A 20,054-nucleotide genomic window follows, 5' to 3' on the forward strand; every position below is an offset into this window, starting at 1 on the left:
TTTCCACCAGAGATTTGTGTTGCCTGTTCTAGAACTTCATATAAATAGAATTGTGAAGAGAGTCTTTCTGCTCTGTCTTCTTCCACTCGGCATAATGTTTGGAGATTCATCCATATTGTATGTATTAGGCAAGGTTTTGAGGGTATTAAAATGGTATTTCAGTCAGTTTACACGTGAAAGCCCGATTCTGCCTGAATGATTGCCACTCTGCCCTGTAAGAAATAAAGACAATAGAAAAACGAGAACAGTGGTCACGTCATTATTTCCTCACCGCTAGTGTAGGGATGGTAAACTGGCCAGCACCACGTGCTTAGGCCTGAAACCTGGGTAGGAATCTCACTGCCTCTTTTATTTTAACCATTTTAATGAGATATAATTCACATACCATACAGTTCACCCATTTAAAGTGTACAATTCAGTGGTGTTTAATATATTCACAGATACGTGCAATCATCACCATAGTCAATTTTTGAACTTTTTTTTCAAAAAAATGTTATTTTTGAACATTTTCATCACGATGGAAAGGACCCCCATGGCCTTAGCTCTCATCCCTTACTCTCCTTTCCCTCCCACATTTCTCCCCAACCCTAAGCAACCACTAATCTACTTTCTGTCTCTATGTGTTTATCTATTCCAGACATTTCATATAATGAAATCATGCCATATGTGGCCTTTGTATATGGCTTCTTTCACTTAGCATGATGTTTTCAAGGTTCATTCCTGTTGTAGCATGAATCTGGAATTCATTCCTTTCTATGGCTGAATACTATCCCATTGTGTGGACAGACCGTGTTTGGTTTATCCATTTGTCAGTTGATAGACATTTGGGTTGTTTCCACTTTTTGGCTTTTATGAATATTGCTGCTGTAAACATTTGTATACAACTTTTATGCAGCCATATGTTTTCATTAAAAAAAGCATCATAAATTGAAATTATTATTCTTTACCCCACTGAATGATCTTGGCCCCCTTGTAAAAAATCATCTGGCCATAGATGTATAGGTTTATTTCTGGACTCTCAGTTTTATTCCACTGATCCGTATGTATATCCTTGTTCCAGTACAATATTGTCTTGATTACTGTTGCTTTGTAGTGTGTTTGTTCTTCTTTATCAAGATTGTTCTTCTTTTTCAAGATTGTTTTGGCTATACTGGGGTTAGACCAAACAGCTGGGGTTCTGATGGTGATTGCGTTGGATTTGTACATCAATTTGGGAGTAGTGTCATCTTAAGTGCTATGTCTCTGATCCATGAACATAGGATGTTTTCGAATTTTTTATATCTTATTTAATTTCTTTCAACAATAATTTGTAGTTTTCAGAATATGAGTTTTACACTTCTTTTGTTAAATTTATTCCTCAGTATTTTATTCTTTTTGATGCTAATCAAAAGATGGAATTGTGTACTTAATTTCATGTTGAATTGTTCATTACAAGTGTATAGAAATACAATTGATCTTAATAATTGTTCTTGTAATTGCTCTTGTAGCTAAAGGTTTGTCAATCTGTTTGATCTTTTTAAAGAACCAGGCTTTGGTTTAATTGACCTTCTCTATAATTTATCTATTCTCTATTTCATTAATTTCTACTCTGGTCTTTATTATTTCCTTCCTTGCTTTAAGTATATTTTGCTCTTCCTTTTTCCAGTGACTTACAGTGGAAGTTTAAGCTATTGACTTGAGCTCTACTTTTTCTTAATACAGGTGTTTACAGCTATAAATTTCTAAGCACTGCTTTAGCTGCATCTCATACATTTTGGTATGTTGTGTCTTCATTTTCATTCATCTCAAAGTATTTTCTGATGTCCCTTTTGATCTTTTCTTTGACCATTGGTTATTTAGGAGGACGTTGTTCAATTCTTCATAATTTTGAGTTTCCTACTATTGAGAAATCAGTAGTTTCATTCTATTGTGATTGGAGAAAATACTTTGTATTATTTATAGTCTTTTAAATTACCTGAAGTTTGCTTTATGGCCCGGAATATGGCATATCCTAGAGAATGTTCCATGTGCACTTGAGAAGAATGTGTATCCTCTTGTTGTTGGGTGGTGCATCCTATAGATGTATGTTAGGTGTACTTGGTTTATAATGTTAAATTTTCTGTTTCTTTGTTGATCTTGTGTCTAGTTGTTCTGTTCCTTATTGGAAGTAGGATGTTGAGGTCTCCAATGATTATTTTTTTGAATTATCTGTTTTTCCCTTCATTTCTGACATTATTTGCTTCATGTATTTTGCTGCTCTATTATTAGATGCATTATATTTATCATTGTTATATCTCCCTAATGGATTGAACCTTTTGTCATTATAAAATGTACCTCTTTATTTCTAGTAATTTTTCTGTGTTATAGCCTGTGTAGTCTGATATTAGGATAGCCACTCTAGATTTCCTGTGGCTGTAGTTTGCATAATATAGTTTCCCCATCATTTTACTTTCGCTCTAATTGTGTCTTTGAATCTAAAGATGTCTCCTATAGACATCATATAGTTGGATCCTGTTATTTTATCTAGTCTGACAGTCTCTGCATTTTAATTGGATTGTTTAATCCATTCACATTTAATGTTATTATTGACATAGTTGGATTTTTACCTGACATTTTCCTTTTTTGTTTTCTATGTGTCATGGTTTTTTATTCCTTTATTTCTTCTTTACCACTTTCTTTTGCATTAAGTATTTTCTAATGTAGTATTTTAATTTTTAAATAATTTTTAAACTGTGTTTAACTATATTTTTGAGTTATTTTTAAGTGGTTGCTCTAGGGCCTGCCATATATGTCCTAACTCTGAGAATGAACTTCAGATTTATACTAGCTTAATTCCAGTAATATGTGAAAATATTACTCATATATAGTTCTATTCCCCTTTCTGTATTTTTGTGGTATTATTGGTATACATATTACATCTGTTAATTTTATAAATGCAGCAGCACATTGTTATAATTTTTTTTTTTACCCTCTGTAGCCATTTCCTTAGCCCAGTACAGCTTTGCTCTCACCTCCTTTGTTTTCTAATTGCAAACATATTATACATATATTACATTTCTGTGTGTTATAGGCCCAGCAATACATTATATACATATATTATACACATATTTTTTAGACTTGCTTTTAAAATAAATTAAGAGAAGAAAAGAGAAAAATATGCATTTATACTCTCTTATGGTTACATAATTATCTTTATTAGTGCTCTCTGTTTTTTCTGTGGATTCAAATTACTATAAGGGTTACTTGTTTTCAACCTGAAAAAACTTCCTTTAGTGTTTCTTATAAGGTAGATTTGCTAGATAACACATTTTGGGTTTTTTTTTTAATCTGAAGATATCCTTATTTTGCCTCACTTTTGAAAGATAGCTTTTCTAGATTTAAGATTCTTGGTTGACAGTTATTTTTTGGAGCACTCTTAATGTGGCATCCCACTGTCTTCTGACCTCCATTGTTTCTACTGAAAAGTCAGCTGTTAATCTTATTTGGGTTCCCTGAAAGTGATAAATTATTTTTCTCTTAATGCTTTCAAAATTGTCTCCATGTCTCTGACTTTCAGTGTTATTACTGTGATGTGTCTATATGTAGATCTTCTTGCATTTGTCCTACTTGGCATTTGTTCAGCTTCCTAGATGTGTAGGTTATTGTTTTATCAGTAAATTTGGGAATTTTTCAGCCATTATTTCTTCAAATATTTTTTCTGTTCATTTTTCTCTTTTCTACTACTCCTGTTACACGTATGTTGACACACTTAATGGTATCCCACATTTCTCTATGGCTTTGTTCATTTTTCTTCCTTCTTTTGTCTCTTGGTTCTTTAGCTTTCATCATTATTTCTATCAATCTGTCTTCAAGTTTGCTAATTCTGTAGCCATTTCAAATCTACTATTGAGCACCTCTAGTAAATGTTTAATTTCAGTTGCTGTATTTTTTAATTCCAGAATTTTTTTTTTTTTTTTTTTTTTTTTTTGCGGTACACGGGCCTCTCACTGTTGTGACCTCTCCCGTTGCGGAGCACAGGCTCTGGACGCGCAGGCTCAGCGGCCATGGCTCACGGGCCTAGCTGCTCCACGGCATGTGGGATCTTCCCGGACCGGGGAACGAACCCGTGTCCTCTGCATTGGAAGGTGGACTCTCAACCACTGCACCACCAGGGAAGCCCCAATTCCAGAATTTTTTAATTTATAATTTTTATCTCTTTATTGATATTCTCTATTTGATTCGACATTGTCCTCATACTTTACTTCTTTAATCACGGTTTCCTTTAGCTGTGAACATATTTGTAACAGCTACTTTGATATTTGTTAAATTTGACATCTGGTCATTCTCACAGGCATTTTCTGTTGTCTACTTTTTATTTCCCTCCAGTGTTTGCATCATACTTTTTTTTTTCATACTTTTTGGGTTTTTTTGCATGTCGTCTAATTATTTTTGGTTGGAAACTGGACATTTTAGATAAAATGTTATAACAACTCTGGGTACTGGTCCCTACCCTGTGAGGCTTATTTGTTATTTGCTTCTGTGTCTGTTTAACGACTGACTGGACTGTTTCAGTGACATCTGTGTTCCCCTTCCTCCCTTCCCCCATACATACAGTGTTAAGCCTGATGTTAATTCCCAGAGAGGAACAGCTTTGCATATGCCCACAATCACCTGGGATGACAGTGGTTTTGGTAGGGTTCTCTTTCCCTGACTACATCCAGCTGTTAAACTCCACTAATTGCTGCATGTTTTGCTCTATTTTTTTTAACATCTTTATTGGAGTATAATTGCTTTACAGTGGTGTGTTAGTTTCTGCTGTATAACAAAGTGAGTCAGCTATATGTATACATATATCCCCATATCTCCTCCCTCTTGCATCTCCCTCCCACCCTCCCTATCCCACCCCTGTAGGTGGTCACAAAACACTGAGCTGATCTCCCTGTGCTATGTGGCTGCTTCCCCCTAGCTGTTTTACATTTGGTAGTGTATATATGTCCATGCCACTCTCTCACTTTGTCCCAGCTTACCCTTCCCCCTCCCCGTGTCCTCAAGTCCATTCTCTAGTAGGTCTGCATCTTTATTCCCATCTTGCCCCTAGGTTCTTCATGACCTTTTTTTTTTTTTTAGATTCCATATATATGTGTTAGCATATGGTATTTTTTTTTTCTCTTTCTGACTTGCTTCACTCTGTATGACAGACTCTAGGTCCATCCGCCTCACTACAAATAACTCAATTTCGTTTCTTTTTATGGCTGAGTGATATCCATTGTATATATGTGCCACATCTTCTTTATCCATTCATCTGTCGATGGACACTTAGGTTGCTTCCATGTCCTGGCTATTGTAAATATTAACAGTGTCCTCAGTCATAAATTTTTCTACAAACCAATCCAATCAAACTCTGTCTCCTTTGAAGGAATAGTTTCTGAGGTCATTGTTTGGTATTTGTTTTGACCCTAGGAGGGCTCCTCTCAGCTGTCTAATTCTCTGGTTATCTCTTCCAAAATAGTTGGCCTACAATCTGGGCTGTATCTACATTAAATCTGTGAACCCGCCCCCAGTTGCCTTTCACAACAATCTCCACCGTTCTTGAGAGCACCCTTAGGCCTAAACTTCTCCAAGCTCTGTTGCAAAGTGAAGTCAATTCCTTTGGGAAGAGAGTAGCAGCTGTTTTGCAGCCTACTTCTTCCCCCAGGCAGAATCTCTGAGGTAGAGGTCTGGAGCTGGGGGTGAGGACAATGGCAAGCTTCTGAGTGACCTGCGCATTCTAGGAGCTGAGTGCTTTGTGGAGAGGAAGGCAGCATCCTGAGGCCCTCTCAGCTTGCCTCTTCTCACAAGGAACCATCACCTCATGAGGTGGGGTAAGGGTGATCAGGGCCCGAATATTCTCACGGGTGCTGTGCCCAAGGCAGAACTTCTATTGTGTAAGTGAAGGTTGGGTGGAATGAGGAGCCCTCACCTCTCTACCGTACTCACCTGGGACTTAGCCTCAGCAACAGGTAGCTGGGGGCAGGAGGAGAAACACTGATGTCCTGCTCCTCCTGGGAAGAAAGCCCTCCTGCTGGAAGCTTGGTGGGAGAGGAAGCCCTATATTCGGGCTACAGGAGTCTGAAGTGGAGTCTGCCTCCCTGAGCTTGTGGGTGCTGGTGGAGGGAGGGAGTAGTCTTGGTTCAAATTGCACAGACTCTCACTTTTCTTACCGAATTTTCATAGATTTTCTTGAATAGATGTTTCTTCATTTGTTGTTTGCCTGTAGGACCATTTCCAGAGGCTTTCAGTCGTTGTTTGTTTGCTTGTTTTTGCATTTTTCACAAGTTTCACTGAAGGGTAGATCAGCAGATCTCCCCACAGTGTCCTGCCAGGTTCATCACTCTCCTATCCTCTTAAATAAGATCAAAGCCTTAATACTAGCTGGTGCTGCAGCCAGAGGCAATGAAAGAACCCAAGGTCATGAGTGAACAGAGGAGAAAAGAAGGACCCTGTGGACAGGCCCCAGGTGATCTCATTACTTTGGTTGCAGGGAAGATGAGAGAGAAGAGAGGGCACAGCCATGTTCCTACCCTTTAACGCGGTGACCGTGGCCTCTGATAAATGGTCCTAATGAGATTAGGATTCTCTCTTAAAAGAGGAGAGACAGTGTGTGGAGGGTGGGGCGGGGTGGACAGGGGGCAGTGAGGTGGTTTGAGAGGGACAGAGCCGTCTGCTCTCCCGTGACCTAAAAGGGTCTCTGTTGTGGCATCATTAGAGAGGGGCATTTGCGCTTCCTCTTGGGTGATAAGTAGAGAAGGATAACGAGTATGGGATTTGCAAAATCTCCAGCCTTCAGATTCTGAAATGAAACCAAAGCTCCAGTCTGTCTTTTCTTCTCCATGTCAGGCCCTGGGCTATTGTAACCACCGCTGAACTGCTCCTGCCTCCAGCCTCTCGCCTCCAGTCCTTTTCCAATTCTGCAACTGCTCTGCTCCTGGAGTGACTTTTCTAAAGTGTGACTCCAGCCGGGCCTCTACGGGGACAGCCTTCAACCTCTTCTTTAGCTCAGGAATGGCCTCTGTATTTCTTCACTCCCTGTAGGGCCCGTGGGGCACCTACCTGGCCTAACCAGCCTCTCCATAAGCAGGAGTCAAATTGAATACCAGTCATACAGTATGGTATATATGTATATTTATATTTGCACTGTGTCCGTGTAAAGGCCCGGTAGCAGGAAGAAGCATATTGTGTTTTAAAAACATCAAGAAGGCTCTATTAATGATACCTGAGACCTGGGCTTAGATCTCAGCTCATCACTCTCTACTTATATGACTCGCCCCTTGCGTGACAGATCATTTCACCTCAACCTCAGTTTCCTCACCTGTAAAATGAGGATAGTGTGCAGATACTGTTGTGAGGATATCACTTACATGTGATAACATAAGTAGAACCCTTGGCACATGGTAAAAGCTTAATTTGTTCATACAAGTAACAAGTATGTATTGAGTGCCTACTCATCCCAGGGACTGTTGTAAAAGTGGGAAAATAGCAGGAAATAAAATAAAATCCCTGTCTAATGGAGCTCACATTTTAGTAGGAAAGATCAGCAGTAAACAAATTTGGAAACTACACATTTGTGCACACACACAAAAGTTCAGATTTTGATCTGATCTATGAAGAAGAATAAAGCAAGAGTGATCTGAAGTTGGTGCTTTTGTAGTTAGTGAAGGGTGGCCAGGAAAGGTCTTGCTGAAGCATTGGCATTTGGGTACAGATCTGAAAGAAATGAGAAAATGGCACACAGTGGTCAGTAAATATTTGTGAAATGTGAATGATGCAAATGTCTGGGAAGAAAATATCCCGAGGAAGGCAATAACAAGTGCAAAGGCCCTGTGGCAGGAGTACTTGGCATGTTTTAAGAGCATTAAGAAGGCTCTGTGAATATTTATACTGTAGTTTTTAGGGGTAAAGTGTACTGATGTCTGCAACTTACTTTAAAATTCATTAAAAAATTAGATGGATGGATGGATGGATAGATAGAGGGATGGACAGATATATGCTTATGTTAGTATAGTAAAATGTTCATAGTAGCATTTAGGTGGTAGGTATATGAATATTCACCGTAAAATTCTTTCAACTTTACTTTGTGTTTGAAAAGTATCATAATGCAGTGTTGGCGGAGAAACATCAGGAAGCCTAGTGAGGCTGGAGCAGACTGAGGGAAGGAGAGAGTACAGAGAGAAGGCCACCGAGGTCTCCAGGGCCCAGAGCATAGAGGGCCTCATAAGCTGTGAGGAGACATTTGTGTTTTTTTCTAAGCACAATGGGAAGCCTTCAGAGGGATTTGAACAAGAGAGTTTCATGATCTAATTTACGACTTTAAAAGATCCCTCTGGCTGCTATGGGGAGAAATGCAAGCAAGCATGAAAGCAAGGAGGCCAGGTAGAGGGACAGTGGTGGTCTGGACCAGGGGGGTGGCAGTGGAGGTGGTGAGGCTGGTCAGATTCAGGGGGCAATTTGAAGGAGCTGCTGATGGATTAGATATGCATTGCCCAAGAGCAGGGCTTTGGCCTCAGCAGGGCAGATGGTGGTTCTGTTTCCTAAGATGGGGAAGATGAGGGAATGAAGTAAGTTTGGGGAGGGGTGTGTGGGAGAGTGGTAAGAGGGAGAATCACATGTTCTATTTTAGGTGTGAAAAAACAAATAATAGACTTCCTAATAAATGGTAGCTATTATCACTGTTTCTACCCCACACGATTACATAGTGACCTCTGCAAACACACGAGCTCTCTCTTAGCTTGCAGCTCAGCTCTACTCTCTTTTCTCTTTTCTCCCCCTTACATTTTCCACTTTTCCTCGCTCCTCCACCCGCCACTCCAGACCACCACCAGTGACTGCTGGAGCCTCTGGAAATGAGCAAGCCTCTGCCCGGGTCGGCTCCTTCAAAATTACGGGGGGTGGGATAAGAGGAAGCCCTTGGGGTCAAACCCGAGAGCATGCAGACCGTGGGGTTCAGTTCATGGGCTTGCAAAGCCCTCCGGCCTTTCTGTCTCTGTAGCTAGGCAGACACACAGGTCACCAGGTGGTGCTAACACATGGCTGGTGTGAGATTCAAAGACGCAGCAGAAAGAAGTACGGAGATCTCTCCATTTTACTGAGAAGGTGACTCTGAGTCCAGATCTGAGTTCATTTGACCCATTTAGCCAGGCTGTCATTTTGCATCAACTATGTCAGAACAGCATGTAAAGACATTTGTCAGGTAGCCATCTGGGGAAAGCTGACTTAGCTGTCAGAGGCCTGCTGTCTGCAGAAGGCTGTCCCAGGCACTGAGGGCTGGGTCCACCAAGAGGCCACTGCATCTCATGGGGGCACTGGCCCAGTCTTCTTGAGCCACCTGCTCACAGAGAGGAGTCCTAGTGTGCATGCATGGGTTGGGGATTAACAGGGAGGGATGATTTCCATGCTGCTCATGGCCCTTAGGAGTCATTAGCTCTGGTAACAACAACAACTAACTCTCATATGAAGCTAATTGTGTGCCAGGCACCGTTACAAGCACTTCATGTGTAATAATTCGTTTAATCCTATGACAGCCCTATAAGGTAGGTACTATTATTATCATTCCCATTTTACAGATGAGGAAATGGAGGCTTAGAAAAGAGAACTAAGTTGTTCAAGGTCACACAGGTAAAAAGTGGCAAAGCCAGGTATCGTGGCTTTGCCACTTTTTACCTGTGTAAAACTCCATGGTGGACAGGTGGACAGGCTGCGTGGACAGAATCAAGATAATCCCACGAGGACAGGAGAAGAGACAGTCCCATGGATGCTCGGCACAGGGAAGGTATCTGCAGGATAGAGAGAGCAGGGGCCACCTTTGTTACTCTTTTGTTTATTAGAATTTAATAGATCTGTCTGTCTATATAGGTGTATATATATGTATTCTCTTTATAATATTAAACATCTTTGTGCTTGCTTTAAAATACAAATACATTAACACTTATACATTACCCATTTTCTACCATTTTCTACCCATTTTCACTTCTCAGGGTACAAGCTACAACATAGGTTAAATAAGTCATAGGCTTAACTGTCCTGCTCCCCCAAAAGTCTCCTTCCCAAAGATCACTAGCTGCATGGTCTTGAGCAAAACACTTAAATTCTCTGCACCTCAGATTTCTTTGTGTAGACCCACCCCATAAGCTAAAGCCATTAGTAATTATAATCATAATCACAAGAGCCACTATCAGCTGAATACCTAATGTATTGTATGTCTGTGCTATGCTGAGCACTTTCCATATCTCTCTCTTTTTTTTTTTAATGTATTGAAATCTCGTGTCTTTCTTCTTTTAGATATAATTGATATATAACAGTTTATTAGTATCGGGTGTATAGCATGATGATTCGATATATGTATATATTATGAAATGATCACCACAATAAGTCAGGTTTAACATTCATCACCACACATAGTTACTTTTTTTTTCTTATGATGAGAACTTTTAAGACCTACTCTCTTAGTAAGTTTCAAATATATAGCACAATTTATAGTCACTGTGCTGTATATTACATCCTATGATTTACTGATCTTATCACTGGGAGTTTGTACCTTTTGACTCCTTTCACCCAGTTTGTCCACCCCCACCTCTGGCAACCACCAGTCTGTTCTCTGTATCAGTGAGTTTGGTTTGTTTTTGATTTCAGATTCCACATACAAGTGAGATCATACACTATTTGTCTTCTTCTGTCTGACTTATTTTATTAGCATAACGCCCTCAAGGTCCATTCATGTTGTTGCAAATGGCAGGATTTCCTTCTTTTTTTATGGCTGAATAATTTTCCATTGTTTATATACACCAATCTTCTTTATCCATTCATCTGTCGATGGACATTTTGGTTGCTTCCATGTCTTGGCTATTGTAAATAGTGCTGCAATGAACTTGGGGGTGCAGGTATCCTTTCAAGTTAAGTGTTTTCATTTCCTGTGGATAAATACCCAGAAGTGGAATTGCTGGATCACATGGTAGTTCTATTTTTAGTTTTTGGAGGAAACCCCATACTGTTTTCTGTAGGGGCTGCACCAATTTATTTCCCACCAGCAGTGCATAAGGATTTCCTTTTCTCCACATCCTCGCCAACTCTTGTCGTTTTTTGTCTTTCTCATAATAGCCATTCTAACAGGTATGAGGTGATATCTCATGGTTTTGATTTTTGATTTGCATTTTCCTGATGATTAATGATGTTGAGCATCTTTTCATGCACCTGTTGGCCATCTTTTTGTCTTCTTTCATGGATTATCGTTTAAGTCTCCTAAAGGCAACTGAAATGTACAGAAATTATGTAACCTGCCTGCGGTCACACAAACAAGAGGTGACAGAGCTGGGCAGTAGAAGTGTCTCAAGGGCAAGAGCTATGTTCTCATTGCTTAACTCAGGCAGGGCCTGTCACTGACCAGAGAAGAATAAAACTTTGATGGGTAAATGTGCGTGTGCAAAGAGATATGCTTGATCTATAGCCCCCATAAGAATTCTCCCGCTCCCCAAATTAAGTTCATGGATGAGTGTGTTAGTCAGCTCAGGCTGCCATAATAGAATACCACAGACTGAGGGGCTTAAACAACAGAAATATATTTCCTCACAGTTCAGGAGGCTAGAAGTCCAAGATCAAGGTGCCATTAGGGTTGGGCTCTGCTGTTGTCTCTCTTCCTGGCTTGTAGACAGCTGCCTTCTCACTGTGTCCTCACAAGGCCTTTCCACTGTGCACGTGAAGAGACAGAAAGAGAGATCTCCGACGTCTCTTCCTCTTCTCAGAGTGACACCAGTTCTACCAGATTAGGGCCCCACCCTTATGACCTCACTTAAGCTTAATTACTTCCTAAACACCTCATCTCCAAATACCATTACATTGGAAGTGAGGGCTGCAACATTTGGATTTGAGGGAAGACAGAATTCAGTCCATAACAATGAGCTCTGAAGAGAAGCTTCTGGGAACCCTTAAAAATTGTGTACAATATTTTGCATGGAAGGGAATCCATATATAACATCTGTTTGACTTCCCAAAAGGTAAGAACCACTGGTGGTATTATAAGTGAACAAAGAGGGAAAGGGTTCATGGAAAAATGGAAACAGAGCTGGCATTAAGGGATAGAAGAAAAAGAAATTTCTTATACTATTGTTTTAATAAGTGTTAAAAAGTGGAGAACAAGAAGGGCAGTGGAAGGCAAGGATGTAGTATTTCAGCCCCATTTTCCATTTGGGGAAGTTAGATGGCCTGCCTGAGATCACAGCATGGAGAGTGGACCTGAGCCTAGAACCCAGTGTCCTGAGCCCCAGCCCACGCTGTTTTCACCAGGCTTGTTGTCTGTGCTGCCCCACAGAAGCCAGGGCCATCTGAGTGAGGCTCCTGGGCTGCTCTTCTGCTGGCCTCATAGATGCTCTTCCCCTTGCTTTCCTTCTAGAAGTGGAGCAGATCGAGGCCATCGCCAAGTTTGACTACGTGGGGCGGTCCCCGCGTGAGCTGTCCTTCAAGAAGGGAGCCTCACTGCTCCTGTACCACCGCGCCTCCGAGGACTGGTGGGAGGGTCGTCACAACGGCGTGGATGGGCTCATCCCACATCAGTACATAGTTGTACAGGACATGTGAGTGGGAATTGAGATCTTCTGTGAAGAATGCCATGATTGATTAGTGATGTCTGGAATGGGCACAGGAATGGGAGTACTGGATTGTATGACAGCACTTTGCTCTCCCTGGTATGACACACTTGGTCTTCCGTAAGAATGGATTATGTCTAACCTCCCTTTGAATGGTAACCTACTTAACAAATAAGCAAATTGCTCATCCTTCAGAGTCCACAGGGACAATGTTTGGTGCCCTTGGCTCACCATCCCGGCCCACCTGACAGCCTCCAGGGCGTTTATCACCCACTATGGTTCTCAGTGTCCAGTGGATCTTGCCATATACCTCCACCCTCCTGGGCCTTCCCTGTAGCCAGTGGCCATCCCACTCCCCTCTTAATAGCCCACCATTCTCTACCCCGAGGTGGCTGTCTCAGGAGATGGGCAGAAACAATCATCCCTTCATTTCCAGCTAAGAGGGTACTATTTTTTAAAAAAGAATTTTGGGCATTAAAAAAAAGCCCTACATCCCAAATACCTAGCCCCACCATAATGCCCAGAAAGTCTACACCTTCCATTCTTTGAAAGTCTGTGAAGGTTCCTGCACACACTCCCTCCGAGCTCCAGTCTGCCTCAGGTGGAACTGATTTACCAAGGAAGCAGCCACCAAGCTGGGCCTCAAGGGGACGGTCTGGAGACAGAGAGAAGTCCAGAGCTCGGCAAACAACAAGACGATCCAAAGCAGCTCTCTGATGTCCCCAGGCCTCTGAGGGCAGGGAGAGGTCATGGGGGGGAGGTGGGCAGGGCACCCCAACAAGCTCCAGGCCCCTCACACCTGTTCAAAGCCCCGGGTGCGGAGAGGGATGGAGATGCCTTCCTTCTCCCTCGCTGGACCCCCAAACTGCTGCTCATCGCCCAGGGCTCAGCTTGCAGGCCCCCTCCCCCATTTCTCCAGCACACCCTCCCCTTTAGCTTATCCCAGTCTCGAGCAGCTGGGAGAGAAGAGCCTAGATGAGGGGAGGAGAAGGTAGGCACGGGCGGTGCCCACAGAGGGCCTCCTGCTGGAGAAACAGCAGTGGCTCAACCACGAGGTGTGTGTGGATCCAGCCCCTCAGGTCTCAGCACATGTCGGTTCTCTGGAGCGAATCCCTCCCAATTCACGTCTGTCCTTCTCCCCAGGGACGATGCCTTCTCGGACAGCCTGAGCCAAAAGGCCGACAGCGAGGCCAGCAGTGGGCCACTGCTGGACGACAAGGCCTCCTCCAAAAACGACCTCCAGTCCCCCACGGAGCACATCTCGGATTACGGCTTTGGGGGGGTGATGGGCCGGTAGGAAACGCGGATTCATTCTTTGCGGCTAGTACAGTGCCGGTTTGTGTCTGACTGGGGAGAAGCAAGAGCACAGGAGGGAAAGAGGGAGGTTGTTGTGGCCCCTTCTTCCCCACAAGATATGACATGGGGCACAGCTGGTGGGCTGGCTGGAACTGGCCTAGAATGTCAGGTAGAAAGTGATCCAGCTTGGGGCAGAGGTGGAGAAAGAGGAGGAAAGACATATTGGCAACCAATGCTTTTTATTTAAAATAATAATAAACGGGAAAGAGAGAGTTGCAAGTTGGCAAGTATTTTTCCTCTCTGTCTCCAGTTCTTACACCTCCTCCCCACTTTCTGTTGAAGACCTAAGTTGTTATATTTAAAAATGTAAAGCTCACTTAGTCCCTGAAGTGCACTGCAGAAACAGAAGCCTCACACCCACTTCGTGGGGGCAAATTGACACTCGGCTCCACGCACATATTTGGTGGGAGCAGATTTGCCAGTTTCTTCACTCCTGCGTGTGGGCGGGGCTGTCACGTGATCTTTCCGCCAGGTACGGAGCTGGGCTCCTCACTCCCTCTACAGGTATAGTCCAAAGCACGTGGCTGTTTAAAGAAAAAAATACAATAAGGAAAAGAGAAGGAGGGAGAGAGGGAGGCTGTCGTGGCCCCTTCTTCCCCACAAGATGTGACGTTGGAAAGGAAAGCTGGCAGTGTGTCACTGCTTTCTTAATCGAATTCTCAAAATGTCATATTCTTTGTTTTTCTGGTGGAGAGGTCATGGGATCAACCCACACATGGGGTACTTGCAGATAAAGCCAGAGAAATCAGCCACAATAGGAACATATGTTTATGAAGTTATTTCAGCAAAAGTCCCAGTGCCTCTTTTCAGTGTATTCCGTTCGGTTCAGGGTGCTGATAAGTGATAGAATCAGGGCAGATGGACGGTTGGGGTAGGTAGATGACAGAGTCATGGTCCCTTGACTTCCAGGGGGGCCGTATCTTCTCCTGCCTCAATTTCCCTCTCCCTCTGTCCTCTTTCATCTACCTTCTTCTCGTTCTTTCCCAGTACTCTTCCTCTCGAACACCAATGCTTTGGTGCTGTTGGGGTGCCCACAGGAGGTGCTTAGCTTGGCTGGTGGCCCAGGGTCTAAAGTGCTGCTGACCACACTGAGCTTGGTCCCCGTCACAATCCATTCCCGCACTCTGCCCCTCTTCCCCGCCCCCTTGCCACTTCCAGCCTTCCCTCCCCTCACCAGTGCCTTTGAGTCTTCAGTGCCCTCCATAGGACACAGCAAAATCTCCTGTGGGTAGAACCTCTTCAAAGTGCTTTCCCACCTACTGAACCTCCCTCAGAAGGTGGGCAAGGAATATTATGCCCATTTAACAGATTAATAAAGTGGGTCTGAAAGAGGTCACTGGAAAGTCTGTGACAGAGACAGGACAAGAATTCGCCTTCCTGATAGACACTCTAGTCCCCTTTTCACTCCACCACAGGCCTCCCTGAGGGGTGAAAGGTATCCAAGTGCACGCAAGGCGTTCCAGTGATGCACATTTTACTCTTAATGACTAGTTGTCCAAGGTCTGGAAAAGCCTCATAGGAACAGCCTTTGGTGACAACACTGGGCTGTGGTCAGTTCCCAGGGGGGCCTTCTGAGCTTAGAACCCAGTGTCCTGAGCCCCAGCCCACGCTGTTTTCACCAGGCTTGTTGTCTGTGCTGCCCCACGGAAACCAGGGCCATCTTGCAGGGAGCTTGCAGGGAGCTGGTAACTCTTTGGTATAGTCAAGCCTCAATGCCTCAGACCAGTCAGAGGCCCTTTGGAATCATGGAGACCTCTAAACCGCTTAAGAACATACCATGGGCCCACCTAACCCGGAGCGAAGTGTTCCCAGGTTGAAATCCTCCTGGCCCTGACCTAACGTGTAGACGAGATTCACTATGTAATTGGCACCACCCCCGGCTGGAGCTTGGAACGCCCCCGACTCCTTCGTGTGTGCAGATGAAACCCGCGGGCCTGAGTCACGTGCTCAGACAGTGCCTTCCCTGCAGAACCGCAGAGTCTGGCTGAACGAGGCTTTACTATACCCACTCCCTAGACTAGTGTGTAGCGTTTGGCCTGGGGGTTGGCTGACCCGTGTGACACTGGCCAGGGTTGACCTCTGCCCCACGCCCCGCCCCCTGGCTCCTTTGCAGAGTGCGGTTACGATCTGATGGAGCAGCCATCCCCAGGCGCCGAAGCGGGGGAGACACACACAGCCCGCCCCGGGGCCTGGGCCCCAGCATAGACACGCCACCCCGGGCCGCCGCCTGCCCCAGCAGTCCCCACAAAATCCCCCTCTCCCGGGGGCGGATCGAGAGCCCCGAGAAGCGGAGGATGGCGACGTTCGGGAGCGCCGGCAGCATCAACTACCCCGACAAGAAGGCGCTCTCCGAAGGGCACTGCATCCGGTCGACGTGCGGCTCCACCAGGCACAGCAGCCTGGGGGACCACAAGTCCCTGGAGGCCGAGGCCCTGGCAGAAGTAAGGGCCGGCGGGAAGGCAGGCTGCGCCAGCCGACACCCAGAGGGGCAGGGGGTGGGCACCTGCAGACGGGGGAGCCCCTTCGCCCTTCAGGCCAGGCTCAGGCTAAGCCAGAACGTGAGGTAGATAATGAGCTGGCCCCCCTGTGGGAGCGGAAGCTGGATGGGTGCAACTGCTGGCTGGGGCTCCTGTGAAGACCCAAGGGCCCAGTCTCCAGGACCAGAGGTGGGATTCCCGGATGTGGGGATGTGGTAATGGTAGACGTCTCCATAACATGGCAAGATTGTGCTCTTCATGTTTTCATTCGTTCATCTTGTCATTCATTCATTCATTTGTTCATTCATTCATTTATTGACAAATACTGATTGAGCATCTGTTGTGTGGCAATCACTGGCTGGCACTGAGAGTATAATTGACCTAAAATGGATCCAGGCCCTGCCCACATGGAGCTTATGGTTTAGAGAAGAGAGAGATGCCAACCAGTAACACACACAGCTGTGAAATGGCAGCTGGGTCAGGAGTCTTGAATGAGGGGACTCTGCGTTTCAAGAGTGCTTTTAGAGTTTTGTGTTTTTTTAAATAACTTTTTAAAAATCTGGATGAGAAACCTGTGTGATTTTTACACTTGCCAAGCAAACCAAACACATCCATTTAAGAAATTGTTATGAGACAGTTTGTTCAAGTTGTTTAATAATTTGCATAGCTACTTTCCTGTGTTTTTGATACTTTTATCATAGTTCAGAAGTTTCCATTTTTCCCTCTGGAACTTGGCAGGATGCCCATTATGAATCCCCTTCCCAGTGTTTTCTCCCAGTTTAGAAAAGAGAGACAGTTAGAACCTTTGGGTCGGTTAGGATTGTATTGTGAAGAGTGGCCTTGAATCCCTGTTCACAAGGGGAAGGGAAAGCTGAGAGCTTGGGGGCTGTGTTCTAGAGGAGGCCAGGAAAGGTTCTCAGGGATATCAACACAGCAAGTGAAACACCTCGCAGGATCTAGTTTGGCCCCAGGTCTCAATGCCCACTCCCAAGGTATCAGCATCTTGGCATGGGTCCAGCAGAGCAGCCGGGCAGCCTGCTGCTCCCTCCATTGTTGGAGGCCATTCTCTTGGGAAGCATTGCCCTAGCATCCGCCGTCACCTGGAAGGTCAGGCCACCTGAGGCCTGGCCCAGAGCCCTTTACACGGAGAATCAAATGAAGTCTACGCCACTGTTTCCAAAGCAGGTCCCACAGCAGACTGGTTCCATGGGGTATTAGTGGAGGGGAAAAAGGTGTTCTATGGTCAAGAAAGTTTGGGGAATGCTGGTCTTGCAAATTTGAATGGGTTGTCTGTAACAAGCATTATTAAATATGTTGATGTGCATTGTGAATCTTCAAGAAAGAAGCAGGGCACACCCATCTCCCAGACTTCTTTGACCTTTAGTCACAGAGCATTTTGCAAGAGCGGCCTAAAGAATACACGTGGGGCATGCCGCTCGCATTTTCTGTCTGCAGACATATCTCCACACGCTAATTTGATAGCTGCCATTCGATAGCAGAGCATGGGAAACGGTATGTAAATAGCCAAGGGCACCCTGGATGGCCTCCAGCCTGCTCAGCATTGGCTCTGATGAGCACTTGACATTGCAGGCTGCGGAGGGCAGCTATGTAGTAGTAGGTGGAGTTACCTGAAATCCTCTGGTCTCAAAATGTCTTTTAGGATTTAGACTGGAGCCCAGTTAAAGAGGCAGTTTGGGGATCTGGCAGCACCGCCATCCAAGGTGGGAAGGTCTCGTTCGAGAGGAGGTGAAAAGGGATCGTTTTCCCCCGCTGTCCGTGCTCCCCAGCGCCTCTCTGCAGCTCCACTCTGAGATCACGGCATCACCTCTCAGACTAACGCAAGGCTCATGCCTAAACCCCCCAGCTGATCTTTCTCTGGACTCGCTGTCTTCCTGGCTCACACTCTGCGAGGGTGGAGTGGTGGTGGTGGGGATCGTGGTGGAGGGGCGATAATTATATTTTATTTATTAGTTTTGCCTTTTGGCTCCTGCTGGAGTAGAGCAGACAGAGTAGTGATGTCAGTGGGGGACTTTAAGCAGACTGAGACGCGGAAGGCGGGCTTGATCACTGCAGGGTTGGGATGTAGCAAAGGTTGGGACAGGACTGCCTTCTCTCCTGTCAGGTGGGACCCCCGTCACAGCCCCACAGTTATTCCTTGTAGGTAAAGGCACAAACAGCATCTTCTTTAAAGCAGACAGTGTTAACGGCAAAGTATAAAATGTCCTGGGGAAGCATAAATGCTAATATTAGCCATTAGCTAATCATCAGTAGTCTCTTCACCAAACAAGGTGATAGGCTGGGACCCTGATGGAGGCCAGATTGGAGCCTGTCGTGGAGGCCCAGCGGGCAGGAGCTGCCTGAGGACAGGGGAGGAGAGGAGGTGAAAGAAGACGTGGACGAGGAAGGGGCCGGCAGGACACCTGTGGGCACCAGCCCCATCAGTCTGACCAGACTTTCAGTTTTCCCAGAGCTGCCCCAGGGCAGAAAAGCTAGTGTGTCTCAATAGTCATCCCGGAGCCTGAGGTGGGTCAGCACTTTCCAGCAGCGGTTCTGTCCCTCCTCGTCCTCTCGGTGGCCCAGCTCAGCCTGAGCAGCTCCCCCTGCCTCTGTGTGGAGGCATCCCTGGGAAACCCCACGGGAGCCGAGGACTCTGGCTGAAGGGAGTGTGAAAACCACCATCCAGCAGTTCACAAAGTGTCATCACGTCCACTGTCTCATCCCATCTTCACGGTCAGCAGGGGGCTTTCAGCACCTGGACCGAGTGTTGTGCGGAGCCACTGAGACTTGCCCGAGGTTGCCCAGCAGCGGTAGCAGAGGAACCTTTTTCCCTCCCAAACCTGGGCTCTGCATCCAGGCCCAGGGCTCCTGGGTTAAATGCTGTCATCCAGCTCCAGTGCTCACTCCTGGAATGCTGAGCCCCAGGTCGGCCCTCTGGGCTGCCAGAATCTCTCTCTGTGTCATTCAAAGTGCTCTCATGCTGATGAGCTCTTAAATATCGCAATATCCCTGGGAATTGTGTAGGCAGATGAAGATTTTTGTTGCTTTTTAAATTTTCCATTTTTAAAAAAATTGTTCTGATTATAATACAGAGAAGAAAGTAACAGTCCTATCATCCTGGGGTGAGCATTGCAAACATTCTGATATACAACCTCCACACAAATTTCCTATGGACAAAGGAGAGATATATTTTTTAATAATAATAGTTAGGGGCATGAACGCTGGAGCCAGAACTACTATGCTGCTAAGTAGCTGTGTGACCTTGGACAAGTTACTTAACCAGTCTGAGCTTCCATTTCCTCATGTGTGACGTGAGCGTAATGGTAGTTCCTACCAGATAAGTGAGAGGATTAAATGAATTGTTAGGGGAAGGGGCTTGAATTGGTGCTCGGTTTTAGCTGTTATTGTCATTGTTATTGTCATTATTTGGAAATACTCACTAGGTACCAGGTGCCATGCCATGCTCTTCGCAGGGACCATATCATTAAATACACTCATCAGCCCCTTGAGGTCAGTATTATACATGTCTGTAATCTACAAATGAGGATTCTGTGACTCAGAGAGGTAAGGTGGCTTGCCCACAGTCACACAGCAGGGAAGTCACAGAAATAGGATTTGAACCCAGGTCTGTCTGACTGCAGAGCCTGCCACCACT

The 20,054-nt window shown here is 45.0% G+C and overlaps 1 protein-coding gene across 2 annotated transcripts in view; it reads left to right on the forward strand.

Annotated features, from left to right (window-relative positions):
- The window catches only part of SRGAP3 (SLIT-ROBO Rho GTPase activating protein 3), a 251,736-nt gene that overhangs the window by 229,948 nt on the left and 1,734 nt on the right, over positions 1-20,054 (forward strand). The window contains exons 19-21 of one of the 2 annotated variants that reach the window (XM_060161300.1): positions 12,377-12,557; positions 13,713-13,862; positions 16,039-16,366. In XM_060161300.1, coding sequence (XP_060017283.1) covers positions 12,377-12,557; positions 13,713-13,862; positions 16,039-16,366 — 659 coding nt within the window. The remainder of the gene's footprint in view (positions 1-12,376; positions 12,558-13,712; positions 13,863-16,038; positions 16,367-20,054) is intronic. The other variant, XM_060161301.1, reaches the window with a different exon arrangement.

This window comes from Lagenorhynchus albirostris, chromosome 10, assembly GCF_949774975.1.
Source record: "Lagenorhynchus albirostris chromosome 10, mLagAlb1.1, whole genome shotgun sequence".
Taxonomy (NCBI): domain Eukaryota; kingdom Metazoa; phylum Chordata; class Mammalia; order Artiodactyla; family Delphinidae; genus Lagenorhynchus; species Lagenorhynchus albirostris.